General features: G+C 39.0%; 1 protein-coding gene across 2 annotated transcripts; it reads left to right on the top strand.

The window, feature by feature from the left end:
• Nucleotides 1-1,083: 1,083 nt before the first annotated feature.
• On the top strand, nucleotides 1,084-17,433 carry UBXN2B (UBX domain protein 2B). Of its 2 annotated transcripts, none has more exons than XM_080380408.1 (9): nucleotides 1,084-1,250; nucleotides 3,332-3,432; nucleotides 5,960-6,031; nucleotides 7,573-7,732; nucleotides 9,282-9,359; nucleotides 10,662-10,771; nucleotides 11,221-11,358; nucleotides 13,470-13,631; nucleotides 15,761-17,433. In XM_080380408.1, exons 1-9 carry the CDS (start codon nucleotides 1,128-1,130, stop codon nucleotides 15,867-15,869), a joined length of 1,053 nt encoding a protein of 350 aa, XP_080236534.1. In that variant the 5' UTR covers nucleotides 1,084-1,127; the 3' UTR covers nucleotides 15,870-17,433. The 2 variants fall into 2 exon arrangements, with proteins under 2 accessions (XP_080236534.1, XP_080236533.1); XM_080380407.1 differs by having other exon boundaries at nucleotides 1,088-1,250; nucleotides 15,799-17,433.
• The last annotated feature ends 1,352 nt before the right edge of the window (nucleotides 17,434-18,785 follow it).

The following is an 18,785-nucleotide window of genomic DNA, read 5'->3' as shown; positions in this document are numbered from 1 at the left end:
TTATATATAAAACCCCTTCATTTATATCAAAGAACATAATGTTTGCAGTCAGCCTGCTTGTCACGATGTTTTGGCTTATAATCCAAATGGCAAATACTAATGTTTGCTGAGAATTTATTTTAAGGACTTCTTTCACTGCCTTCTTTCTTTCTTTGCCTTAGGTTTACTGTTGGGGAACTGAAAAACATCTACTTTTAAACATTACTTGCTCTTCATTAGTTATATTTAGGGTAATTTCACATTACAGGTAGTAATTTTTCCTTCTAAATTTCTAGGTTTGGTTTTTGACATGCAACATTGTCGTACCTGACTACAAAATTACAAGATAGCTAGCCTTTTTCCTCAGTTAAAGAGTACTTAAACCCCAGCGTTTTTCCTCAGAGTATTCCAACCCCTAAGATTCAAGGTCCAAACTCAACTTCCACATTCAGAAAGCTTTTCATTCTTAATACTTGAGTCTGAAAGAAAATAATACCTCACACTTTTTAAACTAGCCTAATATTCTGGCACCCACGAGCCACAAATTTGAGTGAGCATTCAGAGTTAGCATTTGCCAGCCCGATATCCCTTTCTCCTCTGAGTTTTCTTAAGCATTTTAAGTGAACAACCCAGCTCGGTTTTAGCCGTCATCACCGGTACTTCATAGTTCTCCAGACAGCCCTGCATGTAACGGTAGGCTGGGAAATTCCGTGCGATTGGGCTGAAGGCACGGAGCGAAGCCTGCCACGCTCCACGGCGGCCCGGGCTCGCCCCGGCCTGTCGGGGGACAAACGCCTTCCTCCGCCGCCAGGCGCTGGGAGAAGGCCGCGGCCAAGCCCGCCCTCCCCTCTGCGCCCGCTGGGAGGGACACAGCCGGGCCCCGCCGGCCGCGGGGACGCGCAGGCAGCTGCCCCCTGGGCGAGGGGGGCTGAGGGCGTCCGGCCGCCCCCCGCCATGCCAGCTGCCTCGGCGGCGGCAGGACCCACCTCCCCCTTGGAAGCGGCCCGCTGGGCGGGGCTACGCCGGCCCTGCCCGGCCCTCCTGTTGCCATGGCAGCTGCCGCTGGCGGCGGAAGTGCCTCGCGGCGCTGGCCCCGCCCCTCCCTACCAGGCCCCGCCCCCCCCCGCCGCCGCCACGGCCCTCAGAAGATGGCGGACGGCGGGGCAGCTCCCGCGCAGCAGGAAGGGGACGGGTCCGCAGCGGCCGCCGGGGGCCGGCGGGATCGGCAACCCCGCAGCAGCGGCCGCCCGCCCAGCGCCCGGGATTTGCAGGTGAGCGGGTGGAGTGGGCGTCCCATCCCTCCGTGGGGCGGGGCCGAGCGGGGCGGGGTGGCGCGCCGTGCTGCCGCGGGGCGCCCCTGGCCTAACCCCCCGGCTGCCCCTGAGGTCGGCGGGCGGCGCGCGGCTCCCCCGCTCCTCTCGCCGCCCGTCGGGGCTGTCCCCGCGTAGCCAGGAAGGACTGGGCCCCTGGGCAGGGGCTGTCGTGTTCCTTTCTTTCCCCCGCCCTCGTCTGTGGCTGGGAAAGGGAGGGCGTCTCTGAGAGGGGACGGGGCTCTGTGGGAGACCGTGTCGGCGTGTGTGGCGGTCGCTCTCCAGGGGCCGGGGCGGCTCTCCCGACACCTCCGTGCCTGGGTTTTGACTGTACTTGAAGTTATTTTGGCGCCATTGTATTTCTTGATTATTTGTAGGAGTGTCTTTTTCGGCACGAAAACGGCAGTCTCCGCAAATGTGGTGTAAGGCTAAGGACGGGGTCTTTTCCCAAGTTCACAAGGGGAAGGTTTCAAGAGAGTGTCATCACAGATGTGACGCGGCATTGGTACTTAAATGCTGAAATGCAAAAGCTTTTAGTAGTATTCTTTTTTTGTGTGTGACTTTTAAACTGTATGAAGGTCCAAAATAATTTAGCAACAAATTGATTGGAAAACAGGCGGAACTTCTGGTAACTGAAACAGCCCCTTTTTTATGTAATTGTACATAATTAGCAGAGAAAGATGGCTATAATTTTCTTTTTTTCTTGGGTTCTATTTGAAGTTGTAGGGTTTTGTTGAGATTAACTTTGCTACGATAAGTAACAGTAATAAAAGACTGTGACATTCGGTTCATAAGGTCTTTAGTTAGCCAGCTGAAAACAATTGGTAAAATGTGAAAAACAAAAAAAAGTACCCTCCTGGATCAGTAGCGCAGACCATCCATCCATCCAATTTCTTGTGGCACCATAAGAGATGAGATATGAGGAAAGCACAGAAGCCTGACGATGCCTTTTTACATTCCCTCAGCATCTTCCAGTCTTTGGATTAGGGACAGTAAAGGGTAGATCTTTGCCTGTTCATTTCCGTGGCCGCTTATGGATTTGTCCATGACTTAAGCCAGCAGTTTTACATATCTACAATATATTTGCTTGTATCCTCAGATAGAATGGAGATTGTCTGTGGTTTTCTTGAGCTGTCTCATTACTCAGTTTAATTTTTTTAATCAGTATAGTTCCTCGGCTCATATTTTTTCCCTGCAGAAAGTGCCTTATGATAATATGGGATTAATATCTTGTGTTCATAGCAGTGTGTTTTGAAGGACAGATGATGTTTCATTTCATTTTAACGTGTGTTCCTCTAACATAAAACTAACGAAATTGTAACCTAATACCTACTCTAGAGTGTATGATAAAATGTTAATACCACTTCCATAGGGTGAACAAAATATTTTAAGGACAAAATTAAAGGATGATTTGACAGAGTAGTATTCGGGGCAAAAGTAAGATTGTTAAAAAATTATGCTAGGTGTGCCTTGCCCAACTTCCTAAAAAATAACTTGCCAGCGATATGACAGCATTTGGAGAACCTGTGGGAAACTTGTTGTTGGTTTGTTTTTTTTTTTTTTAAAAAAAAAGTGTTTGCAATGATGTCTTGAATTCAAGCCAGCAAGGCTGAATTTGTTCTTAATTCTGGCACAAGCTTATTTGAGTTAGTTTTTTTTCTATTTCTGTGTAAAATGTTTGTAAAATTTATTGTGCTTCTCAGTCTTATCAGAGGGCTAGCTGGCAGCTTTGAGTTTGCTAACGTTAGTAAGGTGATGCTTAATATATACTTTTGTGATTCTGAATCTAATACAGGCTGCATGTAGCTAGTGAAGTGCTATGAAGCAAAAATGACATCAGAGTACAAGTTCCAAGTCACGATGTCATTAAGCATTGTGTGGTTTTTTCATAAAGCAGAAAGGAAGTTGAATTTAGAGAAGTAGTTTGGGTTTCTCATGTTGATGTTTCTAATTTTCTGGTGATGCACACATTTTGCATTAGGTTTTTTTGTACTTCTGTTCCATTATGTAGTTCTAGAGTTACAAACTTCTGTTTCCTACAGTTGGCCTTGGCAGAGTTGTACGAAGATGAAGCTAAAAGACAGTCATTGTGTCCTGACAAACCAACAGCTACAAAGATCAGTAACACAAAAGTATCACAGAGGTAAGATGTGCTTTGTACTTTGGAAATGTGTTGAATAGGGTACTGTATTAGCTCGTAAACTGTTGTCATGCTTACTGAATCTCCTTCTTGTATAAAAAGTGATCTATAGCAGTTCATGATTCAGAATTGTGAATCCCTGTAATAAATAGTGCATAGTCTGTGTCTTCTCAGAATGCGTTGAAAATTGTATTATCATATACATTATTATTTTAAGATGCATTTTATTATTTTAAAATAAAATCTATTATATGTATTATTATATTATGTATTTATACCTTTGTGCTCTATGGTATTCCAAAACACTTTAAACCCACTTCAGATGAGATTAAGATACTGTAAGTGAAACTCAATGTTGCACTTTGTTTACACAGATAGAAATCTTGAAATTTGCAGTATCAGAAGAATCAGTTCTTTGTTTCTTCAAAATTCAGCAAATCAGTAGTCTGTGTGAAACTTGGCAAGTGATTTGAGTGTTGTACTTATGTCAGTACCTGATGAAACAAATGTTCATTTGAAAAAAGATTAGTGGGTTCATTAGTAGGCTCCTGTGGGTGAGAGAAATAAGAAAGGCTTCTTAATGAATTTGTCAGTGTTTGGCAGGTGGAAGAAAAGACATGGAACTATGTGTAAATCCAGGTTTTGTTGACCTGCAGTATTTACAGTTCACATAGCATTTCAAGGTTCAGTGTAGTTTACAATTTTTTTATAAAGAAATCTTGCCAATTTTTAATTAATTTTATTAAATTGTTGTAAAGAAGAGAAGTCTTTACATCATTACTATCAGTAATGCCATAACAAGTCTTGTATTTGGCTTGTCTTTCAATTACTGCTGCCAATATGGATACCTGTTTTAAAGGAGGTTAAGCAGCAGAAAAATACTAGTCACCAGAGCCATGCTTCAAATGCATCTGCAAATGCAGATCTTCAGGAGGAGGGATTTTAGCACAGTATGTGACACTGGGAAAAGAATAGCTTTTTTTATTACTTTCTTTGGTTTTGATGAAACCACCTGAGTTGACTTATCAGCTACATTGAACACAGTTTATAAATAAAGCAAATGGCTCCATTTACTGATGCATATTGTGAAGTTACAACTTCCCACTCCAACTGCAGAAAAAGCTGCAATACAGTATCTCAGATACATCAGTGTGGTAGCTGTTAGCAAATGCTTGCACTTTGTTGGCAATCATACTGGAATCTGTCTGAGAAAGAAGAGATGGCTGCTATTTGTATGGTATCCAAAATGAGATGTTTTCTTGTAGTAGACATTGGTTTGCTCTCAGATGAGCAGTGTATTAATTGCAAGGAATCATAGTGCAGCTCTTGAAGTCATCTGCTTGGCTTGTTTTCCACAATTGCAGGTATAGAGGAATGTCTCTGGGCCCTGTTGGAACAAATGGCATATTATATATGCTGGCATGATGTGTAAGCTCCTTTAAGAAACTTAAAGCTATTGGCCCCATAAAACCTACAATGGGACTAAAGAAGACAATACAAGAGTTTAAAGTGTTTCTAGTGCCCATGACCTAAGTCCATAATAATATACTTTTTTTCTGAGAAAGTAATAAGAAGCAGATCCTTCACTGGGTATAGAATTACATTGTTTTATCAACACCGATACTTAAAAAAGCAGTGGCCTACTGTGCTACATTTTTAACTCAAAGGTATAGTAATTGGGCAAATTGAATAAATATGAAGTAGTGGTCTGCCATTACTTATGTAGCAGATTTTATGTATGTTCTTATCCTGTGGTAGCCAGCTACCTCGTATACGTCTTGCATTAATTAATTTTATTATCAAGTACTACAGGGTAAGAGCACATACCTGTATAGCTTTTCCTGGCATTTTTACAAGCTAATAACCCTAGCTTGTCCTGCAGTAGCTTATCAGTCTGCCCCTATTGTAAAACAGACTTTGATTCTGCATTTTAACCATCTTTTGAAAGTCTTTGTGAAGTTGCCATTCTAAGTATTTTTAAAATTGCATGAAATAGAAGTGAGAACTAGTTTTTAGGATCCTCATAGGCAGGGACTCCAGGATGTCAAGCAAAGCCGATGTTGACTTTACCAGGCAAGTTAACTTCTTGACAAAAAACAGCTAAAATGTGGAAAGAATTTAAAGTTTAATTCTAATAATCTGGATTCTGAAACCGCTGTTGAGCTTGCGTATTACCTTTGTTATCTGTGGGACCAGCAGTGGCATGAAGCAGAATTCTGCATAACCTGTGTTAAAATAGGATAGTTCAGTTGAAAGGGACCTACAACGATCATTTAGTCCAACTGTTATTGCAAAATGACTTTGCCATACATGTACAAATTCCTGCTTATTCACTGTAAGGCATTCATGGCTGGTACTTTGGCAAAAAAACCCACCCCAACAAAAAAGAAACAGGATGGAGGGAGCAAACCAAACCCAACAACTTGGTATCCTTAGTTTTTGAAGAAGTAGTGTCAGAAGTTAGATATGAAGTACTTAGGGAAGTGTTTGTACCAGTCATCTTCAAACTTTTCTTTTATTCTCTTGGCAGTCTTAAAATCGATTCTCTTAGAAGGTTGAGAAAACCAGAGAGAAGCATGAGCGATGACAAAGAAAACCAAAGGTATTGTTAAAACAGAAAAAGTCATTTAACAATTGTGAAGGGAATTGGGGTTTTTTTGTGACATTTACACTTTGCTCCCCCCTGTTTTTCAAAATGCATGTGAACTCAGTCTATCCTGCAGAGAGTTGGTAACTACAGAGATGCTATTAGAGTAAGTGTTTGCTGTACACTGCTGTAGTAAACCAATGTTTAGCAGAATCTGGCTGTAGTGGTCCTAGACCACTAACACATGACTGTGTGGATGTTGAAAGTTGTAACTTACACTTGAACTCAAAAGCTTTTTTGTCTTTTCTCAAATGTCCTGAATTTTCTATGTATCCATTACTTAAGTATTTGAGTACTTCCTTTCTTTCTTGAACACAAATTCTAGTGAGAATTCTTGTTTCATTTCCTTAGCACTAGCATTCTTTTGAATCTAATGAAAGATTTTCCATATAAATGGCATTTGGGATGATAAATACAGATGTATATACAAAGGAGAAATGATATTAAGGCGTTGTCGCTTATGTGACATCATAAAAGCAGTATGATTGTACAGCACCTTCATACCCACTCTTTGGGGGTAATTATAAAATATGGTGGAATCAACAGCATTTTGAAGTCATTGGTCTGAGAGACAATTTCACATGGATTGATGTGCCTTAACCCAGTTGGTTAAATGAAAAAGTTAAGGAAAGTACACTTACTTTATTAGTTATTAACACGTCGTGTAATCAAAGACAAAACACTCAGGTTTGCCAGGTTTACCTGGCAAAAAATATATAAAGTATAAAAAATATAAAATAAAATATATAATATATAATTATATAATATGATCTATATATAATTATATACAATAAATATATTTTAAATAAAATGTATTAAAGACAAAGGTTAAACTACCAATAATTCTGATCAAAACTTATCTGCTTGATTATGAAGATCAAGATATTTTTAAGAGCTAGAAGTGGAGCTGTGTTGAAGAAAAAGAACATCAATTAGCTTTCACAGTGGTTTCTGCAGTTTTTAAAAGGTCTTGAAAGGTCAATTAAATTTATTAAAAACCTATTTCTGATATGGGTCGGAATGGAAGTATACTAGATCTTTGATTTATAAGATTAAACTGTGGCACTGTTTGGGTTTTCCAACAACAGTTTTACAGTTGTTCTGCCAAGGTAGTGTTAGTTGTGAATCGGTATTCTAACAAGCCTAGGCACAGTCCCATGCACAGGACAACCCTGAGGAAATTGTTCTTTCTGGGAGCGGGTGGCATCCACATCAGATGAGGTATGTAAAGCCACAGGTGCATCAGGGATGCACTTAAACATATGGCCTTGGCCCCTAACCTCTTGGGTCTGTTCCAGAAGGCACACTGGTAGTTTTGTTAGTGAAATATCTTTGGACTAGTGCTGCTTGGATTGCTGGGAAGGTCAGAATCAAGTGGAACATTTCTGTGATCAGAAAGAAAAGGCTTTGTGCCAGATTTGGCTTGTTCTTCATTAATTTTTTTTCTTTGATGAGAAGAGGAAGCATTGCTGCTTTTGAACATTACTGTTCTAAAGATTTTATTCAGGTGACTCGGAATATAGAGGATTACAAATTTCTGGGGCTTCTACAAATCCAAGTAAAATTGTTGCTGAACTCTTCAAGGAAGCGAAAGAACATGGAGCTGTTCCATTAGATGAAGCATCAAGATCATCTGGAGATTTCAGTAAAGCCAAGGTAAAAGTTAAAAGATATTTTGATCTCTATTTACATTAGTCTCTCTGAAACTTATCTAACCACATGAGAGCAAATATGCCTTTTTGTAGTTTGTAAATAGCAGAAGATTTGATCAACACAGTTGTGTGTTATCATAGCTTGCTCTAGAAACTAAAGTAGGGAGGAACCACACAATTTAAGGAGAAATTATTAGAAATCAACCAGAAATGTAATTAATTGCTTTTTTTTAATTAAAAGTGATTTAATCAAATAAATAGCAGTTGCATCGCAAATCAAAATCTTCTTATCTGTTGAATTACTACTAGAGGGTAGTGGTCAATGGCTCAATATGCAGATGGGTATCAGTGCCAAGTGGTGTCCCTGAGGGGTCCATACTGGGACCAGCACTGTTTAATATCTTCATCAATGACATAGACAGTGGGATCAAGTGCACCCTCAGCAAGTTTGCAGATGACACCAAGCTGAGTGGTGCAGTTGACATGCCTGAGGGACAGGATGCCATCTGGAGGGACCTGGACAAGCTCAAGAAGTGGGCCCATGTGAACCTCCTGAAGTTCAGCAAGGCCAAGTGCAAGGTCCTGCACCTGGGTCAGGGCAGCCCCTGGTATCAGCAGAGGCTGTGGGATGAAGGGGTTGAGAGCAGCCCTGGGGAGAAGGACTTGGGGTACTGGTGGATGCAAAGCTGGACGTGAGCCGAGAATGTGCACTCACAGCCCGGAAGGCCAAACGGTGTGAACAAGAAGGTATTTCACAAGAAGCATGGCCAGCAAGTTGAGGGAGGTGATTGTCCCCCTCTGCTCAGCTCTGGCAGACCCCACCTGGAGTGCTGCATCCAGCTCTGGAGCCCTCAATACAGGAAAGACATGGACTTGTGGGAGCGGGTCCAGGGGAGAGCTACTAAAATGATCAGACGGGTGGAACACCTCTCCTGTGAGGGCAAGCTGAGAGAGCTGGGGTTGTTTAGCCTGGAAAGGGGAAGGCTTCAGGGAAACCTTATAGTGGCCTTTCGGTACTTAAAGGGAGCTTGTAAAAGAGATGAGGATGACTTCTTAGCAGGGCCTGTAGTGATAGGACAAGGTGCAAGGGGTTTAAACTAGAGGAGGGTAGACTTAGACTAGATATAAGGAATACATTTTTTTACATGAGGGTGGTGAAACACGGGAACAGGTTGCCCAGAGAGGTGGTAGATGCCCCATCCCAGTAAACCGTTGAGATCGGGTTGGACAGGGCTCTGGGCAACCTGACCCAGTTGAAGATGTTACTGCTTATTGCAGGGGTTTGGAGTAGATGACTTTTAATAATCCCTTCCAACCCAAACTATTCTATGATTCTCAATCATAACTGAAAGGCATCACCTAGAACCTGCATAGCCTATTTATGGTTATTAGGTATAAATTTCCACTTGGAAATGTAAAAGTTAGAACAGTGTATTTGCTTTTTATCACAGAAGCAAGCTTTCTGATGCTTTTATTTGTACCTAGGTAGGGATTTTAATAAACTGTTTCAGGTATTTATTTCAATAAGCTTTTCTATGTATTTTTTTTTGCAGTCATTTTCTGGTGGTGGATATAGATTGGGTGACTCATCACAAAAGCACTCTGAATATATATATGGAGAAAATCAAGATGTAAGTAAAATTTTGAAAACAGAATCTCCAACAGATTCCTACTTAATCATGTTTACAGCTTGAAATGCCAGTATTACTGTAACTATGTCTATGAGGAAAAACTAATATCTAATTATTAGGAATGTGTTATATAGAAACTGTTCAAAGTGTCCGCAGAGGACAGATATTCATTGGATACCCCTAAGGTCTCCGTTATGGAATTTTCTGACACAAATTACTTCGAAATTCTTGGCAGACATTCCTTTCAATTACTTTCTTCCAGGTGTTGTTCTGCTTTCCCCTGGCTATGCTAACATTTTAATCCTCTTACATTAGGCGTTGTTTCTTCTTGTGGCTTGCAAAGTAGCCAGTCTGAAACTGGAGGATATGGATGTATTCTAGGAATGGTTAAGCAGCAGGTTAGAGGCCTTCTGAAAATAATCTGGCCTTTCTTTCCTCTCACTTAAAAAACAGGGAGTGAGGGATAAAGGGGGGAAAAAGTTCTCTACACTTTACATTTGTGTGAATGGCTAGAGCATATATTATGCTTATCTAGAAATAAAACCAAGAAATGAGTAAGGCAAAGGATATGGTTCAGGCAGACCAGAAGCTGCTACCATCTATCCTTTTAAGTCATTCTTCTACCCTCTAAGTAACAGCCAGCTGTACTGAGCCAGAAGCCTGTTGCAGTGGGGTTACCATAACTGGGGTCACTGCCTAGGGGAGCGTAGCTGTGCTGCAGTTGCAGGGAAGACAGGTGCAGGCTCTGAAGGTGAAAGCCTCTGGACATACAGGCACGCAGCAAAATAATAAGGGAGCAAAGGAGATTGGTTTCCAGGTTTCTCAGCTTTTGAGCGGAATGGAGCTAGTATCAACTTTATTAGAGCTCAGCATATAATTGAGGAACGAGGAGTTTTTGCTGTAACTGATGTGTCAGCAGTAATTTGTAATTTTATGGATTTATTTCTTAATTTATCAACAAGAAACTGCTTCTGAAAGTAATCGGAACACTGTGAAGATCACTACACAGTTGCTGTATCATCTGTTATGTCATGGATAGCAGATTAAGAGATTCTTTTTCACCAAGTGTGGAAGTGGTCTTGAGGTAGATGGTAGACTAATACTTGCTTTTTTTAAAAAAAGATTCTAGCAATGATAGTTACAGTGCAGTGCTCTGTTCTTCTCTCGCTTGCATTATTTGTGGTCTGCTATAAAATCTTTTAAATATAGACCAAAAGTTGTGTAACTAATCTGTATAAAATTGAAATACCTTATTTGTCTATCTTCAATTTTCTAGTTTTTTTATTTCACCATTTTTGATAGGTTCAAATTTTGCTGAAACTGTGGAGGAATGGCTTCAGTTTAGATGACGGCGAGTTGAGATCTTATTCAGACCCAACAAATGCTCAGTTTCTTGAGTCTGTTAAAAGAGGGTAAGTTAAAATGACAACTTTTTTGAGGTATGTTTTACAAGTGAAGTGAAAAAAATGCTTACTCCACATGCTTATAATTACTAAAAGCTCCAGGCTTCTTCTCTGCCTGCACCCATAAAATACACTCTGTATTTCTCATCAGATGCATGGGACATTCAAAAATTTGGAACGCATTGGTTTCTTCTGGTGGTTTAACTCTGAATGGTACTTGTTACAGCTTTTAGTTTCACGTGTTGTGTTAGTGTATTCTAGGTTTTGACTGTCAGCTCACTGATATTTTTTTTTCTGTGTGAAATCAATTCATAAAACAATTGGATGTCTATGACTTTTAAAGTGAACAAAGTAATAATATCAGCTCACGTTGTACTGTGCAAGATTTTTTGTGTAACTTTGTATTGCAGTTCAGAACATAATCAAGAAACTTTTATTTTTGTAATTTTGTAACTAAGGGAAATTCCTGTGGAACTGCAGCGACTTGTTCATGGTGGCCAGGTTAATTTGGATATGGAAGACCACCAAGAACAGGAATATGTGAAGCCTAGACTGCGATTCAAAGCTTTCAGTGGTGAAGGACAAAAACTTGGAAGGTAAAATCGCAAGGGTTTTTTTTGTGTTCGTATAATATTTCAAAAGATGGATTTAATCAATTGGGAGACTGTTGGAGAAGCTAATCAGGTGACAAAAGCAGTATCAAATTATTCTGTGCTACAAGTCTTAGCCAGCCTTGATTTCAGTCACCAATAATCATGAAAGCTTGTATATAATCATAATAAAAGTTAAGTCATTGTTCTCTGTCGGAACTGCTCATAGATTTGCTAGATGCTGTGTGCTTTGTTGTGACAGATTTCTCTGCCTGTTCTTGCATATCATTTTACTTATTATTTTTTTTAAACTTCAGTCATGTTTAAAACAGGAGCAAAGGAAGCTGAAAGGTGATTAGTACTGTACAAATTTAATGAGAAACTCTGGATAGAGGAAGCAGGCCCAAATAAATTGTTCCCCATTTCATGACGAACAGGTGGAACTTAGTTATGCCACTAAGGATGTACTCTGCTCTGGCTTAGCTACAATGCATTGTCTTTTACTGCTGGGATCATCACAAAGGGAATAGGAGATGCTATTGTAGCAATATAGCTGATCCCCGACTTAATACAGATGGAAAGTATTTTTATATGGGAGCAACTCCTATTTTTTTTTTTTTATCCGGAATTAAGCAGCACAAATATTGTCCTGAAATATAACCTTGTAAACAGTTGCTCTTTTTAAGTTATACAAAGTAAATCTGTTAGCTTTAAAAAATGTAAACTATTTTTTAATTTGATCCAAAATAAATAAGCAATAAATTGTATCAAAATCTCTCAACTTTTACTAGGATTTGATTTTAAAACTTCAAATGCAAAACTGCAAAAATCTATAGTAGGAGTGGTGTTTGTTTTTTTTTTAAGGCAAACAACCAGAGAAATTGTACCTGCTCTCCTACATGAAATAATACTGCAAAGCCTGGTTTGTTGGAGAGGAGGAGTTCAACTTTTAACCTTTGATTTGGTCCCCCACTTCCTCCTATTCTAACACCATCTCCAACTACAGTATAAAGTTCATATATGTAGTAAAAAAAAGAAATTTAATAATTTACAAAAGTTTACCCCTGATTCTGTTCCATTTGCTGTCCCAGTGCAAGGGTAGGCTGATGCTGTTAAAACTCTTAATATGTGTATAATTCAATTGAACAGATATATACTGTGCCAAAACTCATTCCCGCAACTGAACATTTCAGACTGCTTTGTCTAAAAGTGCATAATCTCTGTTCAGCTAAAGTTAGTCAGTGAGAGTAATGTGACCTCAACTCTTCCAATCATTAGCCTTTTCACATAACAATTATAGGCATTTCATCTTTTTAAAAATGAGGAAATGTGCTCAGTAAAACTGAGAAGGTGGTAAGCTCTGGTAGGGGTGACATAGGGAACAATTGTATACGATAACTTCTTCACCTGAGCACTTGCTTAGATTTTTGAAGAAAAGAGATCAGGAAGAGAGATGGTTCTGTATATAAGAAAATGTGTACACCTGTTGTGGCATTTTTATTTGTTTTGGTAGCCAATGAAGTCTCAGGTATGCAAGCAATGAAAGGAGTGGCCAAATGGTTATACCCAATTGGAGTACGTTCTCTTTATACTACATGTGAAAAATTCCATGCTTACTATGTGGTGATATCAATTACCTGTTAATATTGTTTGTGCTTAAAATGGGTGGGGGATGCCCAGAATTATATAGTAGTGATCATGAAAGCAATTACTAAAGCAGTTTGGGTCTTTTGTGCACTATAATGCTGCGTGATTAATTTTTAATACGGTCCAGGAGGTGCAATATATAAATCTTGGCATCAGACTGTCATGCTCTGTAAGCATAAACAAAGATAGTTTTGTTTCTACTTGATTACCTATTTAAAATCATGCAAATGTAATGATATGCACCGTTATAAGAATGAAATATTGCAATAATTGACAAGAAACTACAAAAGCATTATTTGTGTCTGTTAGAAAAGCTGTGTTTATACTTAGTTCAGATAGCATTGAGAGGATTTTCATTGCTCATTTGTACTATGTATATATTGTAGTAATTCAGTGAAAAAGACAACTGAAGCAGTTCTGATTTGTCTCCTCTTAGTAACATCTGGTTTGGTTTTCTTCCAATCCTTTAGCCTTACACCTGAAATAGTCAGCACACCTTCATCCCCAGAGGAGGAGGAGAAATCCATTCTTAATGCACCTGTCCTAATTGATGATTCCATGCCAGCCACTAAAATTCAAATTAGATTAGCAGATGGAAGCCGATTAATACAAAGATTTAATCAAACACACAGGTAAATTGATTCTGCATCAATGCAGGAAACCATAACTGTTTTGCTAAGTTTGTGTTTGTCATTGAACAAGTATCAGCAAGACATCAAAAGGGGAAAATACAGCTCCACTGAAATGTGTAGCTCTTGTGTCATTTTCATAATATAGATGTTCTTCTAAATTTGCTGTCAAAGCAAAATTCTGTACACAGAAGCACAAGACATTTGATAACTGAAAAGTCACAAACTTTTATAACCAATTATGCCCTGTGATTTGTAAGGACACAGTACCAGCTGTAACTTCTCAAGGTGACTGAAATCTGGACAGCCTCACTATGTAGTCATCCCAGCCCTGGGCTCTTATTGGTATTAGCATGTGGCTGACTCAGATGCCACTGTGAAGGCACTTTATTGCAGAGTGGGGAATATAATCTCAATTGGAATAAAGTGTTCACATGACAGGCAGAGAAGTCCTGTGGCCCATAATTGAGAGCTTCAGCTTTCTATCTCGTTATACTTGAGACTGTGACTAAACATGACATGGGTTATAAGTTTAGGCTGCAGCCAATACTCAGAAGGGTATATGGATGCAATATGCTCATTTGTAATTCTGGCATGTGGGCTGGACATAATTCTGACAACCTTTGTTTTGTTTTGGATGGTCATCTCCTAGGAACTGGCAGTGTGTGAACTTGCTGGGTTTTTAGATCTGTTAGTAGTTTGCTGATTAGAGTTTGCCATCAGTTTTATTGACATTTTTGGGGCATTGCCACAAATGGTGTTGGCCAATTCCATTTATTTGCCTAAGGGGTTGTTTTAGTGCAAGGTTCTGCAAAGCTCTGCTTTGCGCTGCGTGGCTCAGAGACCTTTGGGCAGAGGGCAGAGATTTGGGCAGTAGTTCCACCCACATTTCACAGCAAGCAGGGTTCAAGCCAACCCTGATCTGAAATCTGCACCATTTTGTTAGAACAGAGCTGAAACTGAGCTTGAACCCCTCCAAGGAAGGAATGGAGGTGGTCTTAGCATGGGGAGTTCACCTGTTGCCTTTTCTTTTTTTTTCCTTCTAGTTCAGAATAAGGGCAGAACCAGTATGCAGCTTTCCTCACCTGACAACATACACAGAGCACAATGAGGCAATTTTAGCTGAGATGCTAGTAGGGAGGAAGAAACAGCAGTAATTTTTCATATTTTAGCAGACATGGTAATGTACACTGATGGCACAGGCCCAGATCCTTTCTTCATAGCACTTTCTGGAAGAGTACCTTAGATAAACATTAGGGCTTATTGGGAGCCTCTGTAGCTATGATGTGTTTTCTTCTATCTGCGTGAAAGGGTAGAAGTGGTAAACCTCACAGTAACATCTGTAACCAGGGTTCTGTTGACAAGCTTATTTTAATCATTATTAACTTTTTCTTGGATGTGAATCTTTGTAGTTATCCTTGCCATATGTATGATCAAAATCAGCTACTGAAAGGCATTGCTTCTGTCATAAGCCTTGAAGACTGATAGAAAGCTGAAGTCTCTGCTTATTTGGCTACAGTAAATCTACTTACTTACTAGTTACGAGAAATCTTCAATGATTTATTCTCAGCTTACTGTCTTAGAATGGAAACCTCAAATATAAGTTTTTTGTCTCTAAAATCTTACTTATTTTTCATCCATGTATTATAAAGCTAAATTATTCTTGTTATACTGTCAATGTGATTGTTTTATTAACTATTGTTCAGAAGTGTGGTGCCAAGTGAAAACAGGGGAAACCTCTTGCTGTTGAAGTGCATTAATAATTGCCCTCTGTTTTCTCATTACTGTCACCATATATTTTAAGATTCTGCCTTCCATTAATAATTCAGTCTTTTTAGTATATACTAATTAATAGTGAAATTTTGGCAGCTGGTGTTGAAATTACGTGACTTTCTGTGCTGTCAATTTGCAATATACTTCTATGTTACCAATTTTATTTCTGCTATTTGAGAAAAGAAGCAACGTGCATTTCAATTGTTCAGGGTTTTTTATGCAAGAAGCAAGATTCTAGGCTACAACCATTAGTGATCTGGATCAAATGGAAATGTAAAATCAATGGGACATAATAAATGGTTTAGTCTGTTAGAAGGTTTTGTGTTCTCTGATCATCTCAGAGATTAATGTCAAAATAGAATCATACACAATTGTCATGTCCATGTCCTTTCCACAGGATTAAGCATATTCGAGACTTCATTATCCAGTCCCGTCCAGCATTTGCAACAACTGATTTTGTTCTTGTGACTACCTTTCCAAATAAAGAGCTAACAGATGAAAGCCTGACACTACAAGAAGCAGACATACTTAACACTGTGATTCTTCAGCAATTAAAGTAATCTTACACTTGTTTGTACAATATAGGGCGTGTGCTGTATTGTCATACAATATGTTTCCAACAGATGAAAAAACAAAAGACCAGTGTCTTTTATTCCCCCACTTACATGGATCAGATTTTTGGGTTTCATGTCTTCCAGCTATGGCATATCTACATTTTTATTTTAATTTCTTAACTTCAGTATTAAAATTAAGCTTTCTTATGTTAGTGTGTTTCAAATCACTTCTTGTACTAAATGTGAAATGAGATGTGACTTTGACTATTATTTTGAAGGGGATGGGGGAAGAAGCATTTTTTGAAGGGGACAGTATCTTTCATACAGTTGGTAAGATTTGCACTATGGAAATGTTTTATGCTGCATTGACAAACAGCCATTTGAAAACTTAGCCTGTAGATTGTTTACTTTCCAAGTTGTATTAATATTAAGGTATTCTGTTTAATAGGTTGACAGATAATTAAAGCCCTAATGTAATTTTTGGATATTCTGTTTGTAGTGTTTCATGGTGCAGTATAATATTTATATTCTGGGTTTTGTGTAATTTTCGCTGTGTTGTTGTTCACGTGAGTGAATCGGGTCAGGAGATGCAAAACTCTGCTATTGCAGACTATAATAGATTGTTCTCATTTGTATTCTAGTTGTTCTACTTGTGGTGAAAATAAGTACAGTTCTTTTCTTCCTGAAGTTAGAGAAATGGGAGAGACGACTGTAATCTGGAGAAATGCTGTGATGTAGATTCCATGAGCGTGTGCCTGTGGTCGCTTCGAACCTGAATATGCAGTTGAACCCTGTGCGGCTACATGATTCTTCACATGAACAGTTACTTAAATAACCCCAAACAAAAAAATACCGAGGTTCATAAACACAAAATTTGTTTATGCTGTTACTTGCATGCACAAAAGTAGATGTGTTAATTGTTCATGTATTTTTTACCTGAATTTCAGGTCTTTATATTTGAAATTTTGGCCAAAGGTATTTTGTAATATTCTATGGGGATTTGGTTGTGCAGCTTTCACTATACTTGTTTGGAAGCTGTATAATTAAACCCCTTGATCTTTGAAATGATATATTTTTCCAAATAACTTGGCCCTATTGCAGGTAGGAATCTTACGTTGTGGGCAAACTGGCTGCTGTGCTTTGTAGTATGCAGTTTTATAGTATTTGTGGCTTTATATCAGATGAGCGGATCACGCTCTGAGGGAGGCTAAATGGGCTGTGTCTCTTGTACTGATGTATGTGTTAAAAATGCTGTTTTCACTAATTATTTTATTCTGAAAATATCAATATTTATTTATGCTAAGCTTATAATTGCTCAGTATATTTGATTAATCTTACATTTTTCCTCAAAGTAGATATTTGAGTAAATTTTAAACATGCAATTGTATTTGAAGTATTTTGTTTTGTAATCTGAATATCTGCATGGTTTTAATCATAATTCATTTCATGTGCGAGTAATTAAAATTTTTAAACTAAAAAGATCATGGGCAACACTTATCGTCTTTCCAGTTTATGTTGTGATGAAGCAGTGATTGTGTGGCACAACAAATATTTAAGCTTAAATGGAAAGGAATGGACACTGACTATGCATATATTCTATATACTAACACTTCTCTATATAAATGCAAGGCCAAAGTCAATATTGTGATATCTGTCTTGGGCAATCTGTGATTTAGGCATTTTGAGTTCAGAATATAGGTAGAGTTACGTTGCTTATTGCTTCTGAAGACCATTATTAAGTGCTGATGTACGAAGGACAGTGGTTAACTAAGTTGTGGGGGTTTTCCCTCTTGCTATGTCAAAAAACACAACTGCATATTATCACAATCTCTTTGTTTCAAGTAGCTGGTAAATTTTAGTGTTCAGTAGCAGCTGAGAGTAACTGGGGGTGCCAGTAGGTGACATTATTTTGTCAAGCGCTAAGAAAATGTAGTGCTTATGTTTAAATATTCCACTGTTTCTCTGTACTTTAAAACCTCTAGAATCATCCATCTCATAATTTTGTCATATCTTTTATTAACATTAAATTCTGACTCGTATAGCTAACATCTTGGCATTTTTGGCACAAAACAGTTGAGTACAGACCTATGTGGGTACACAGTTAAGACTGGCTATGAGAGAGACGGGAGACTGAGACAAGGATGAAGGAACTTGGCAGAGAATGGTGATCTTTCCTCACAGCAAGGCCGCTGAGCTTCTTGGGAATTCCTCGTAGCTTTCACGAAATACAGGTAATAATCCTGTCACTTGCTCTTGTATTTAGCTTATAGAAGGCTCAGACTTCACCTATGCTGTCTTTACCAGAAATCCTTTATCACATGAAAGCCAAATAGTTCAACACTGAATGTTTTCTCTTAAAATCTCTGGACCTGAATGCTTGTGGGGTTTTTTTCTGGTTGTTTTTTTTTTTTTTTTTTGGGGGGGGGGGGGCGGGTGTGGAGCGGGGGATACTACTCTCATCTTTGTAATCATTTATTCTGGATAAACACAATCAGGCTTGTTAGGTTTTGGGTTTTCTTTTTTTTCCAGCAACACATTGAGATGTTTGTAAACATTCTGCTTTAATCAGACTACTGGACACACTTGTACAATTAGCATATATTAACGCCTGTCTCATGCTGTTCTCTCTCTGCTGAAAATCTGTGCAATATTAAATGAACCAAGGAAGAGCACTCAGAGGTGCTATTACTAGCTTCCTACTTAGTTGCTTGCACTAAGCTAAAGCTCTCGTGATCTTTAAATTTTATTATTCTGTGCAGGGAGAACAGAGATGCACCTTCCCCTTGTTCATGCTGATTAAGCCTGACAGGCCTCAGTGTAGGCATGTGCT

Source organism: Falco punctatus (genome assembly GCF_963210335.1).
Source record: "Falco punctatus genome assembly, chromosome: 3".
In the NCBI taxonomy this organism is placed as follows: Eukaryota; Metazoa; Chordata; class Aves; order Falconiformes; family Falconidae; genus Falco; species Falco punctatus.
The sequence above is the reverse complement of the archived record's forward strand: the minus strand, read 5'-3'. Positions and strand labels throughout refer to the sequence as shown.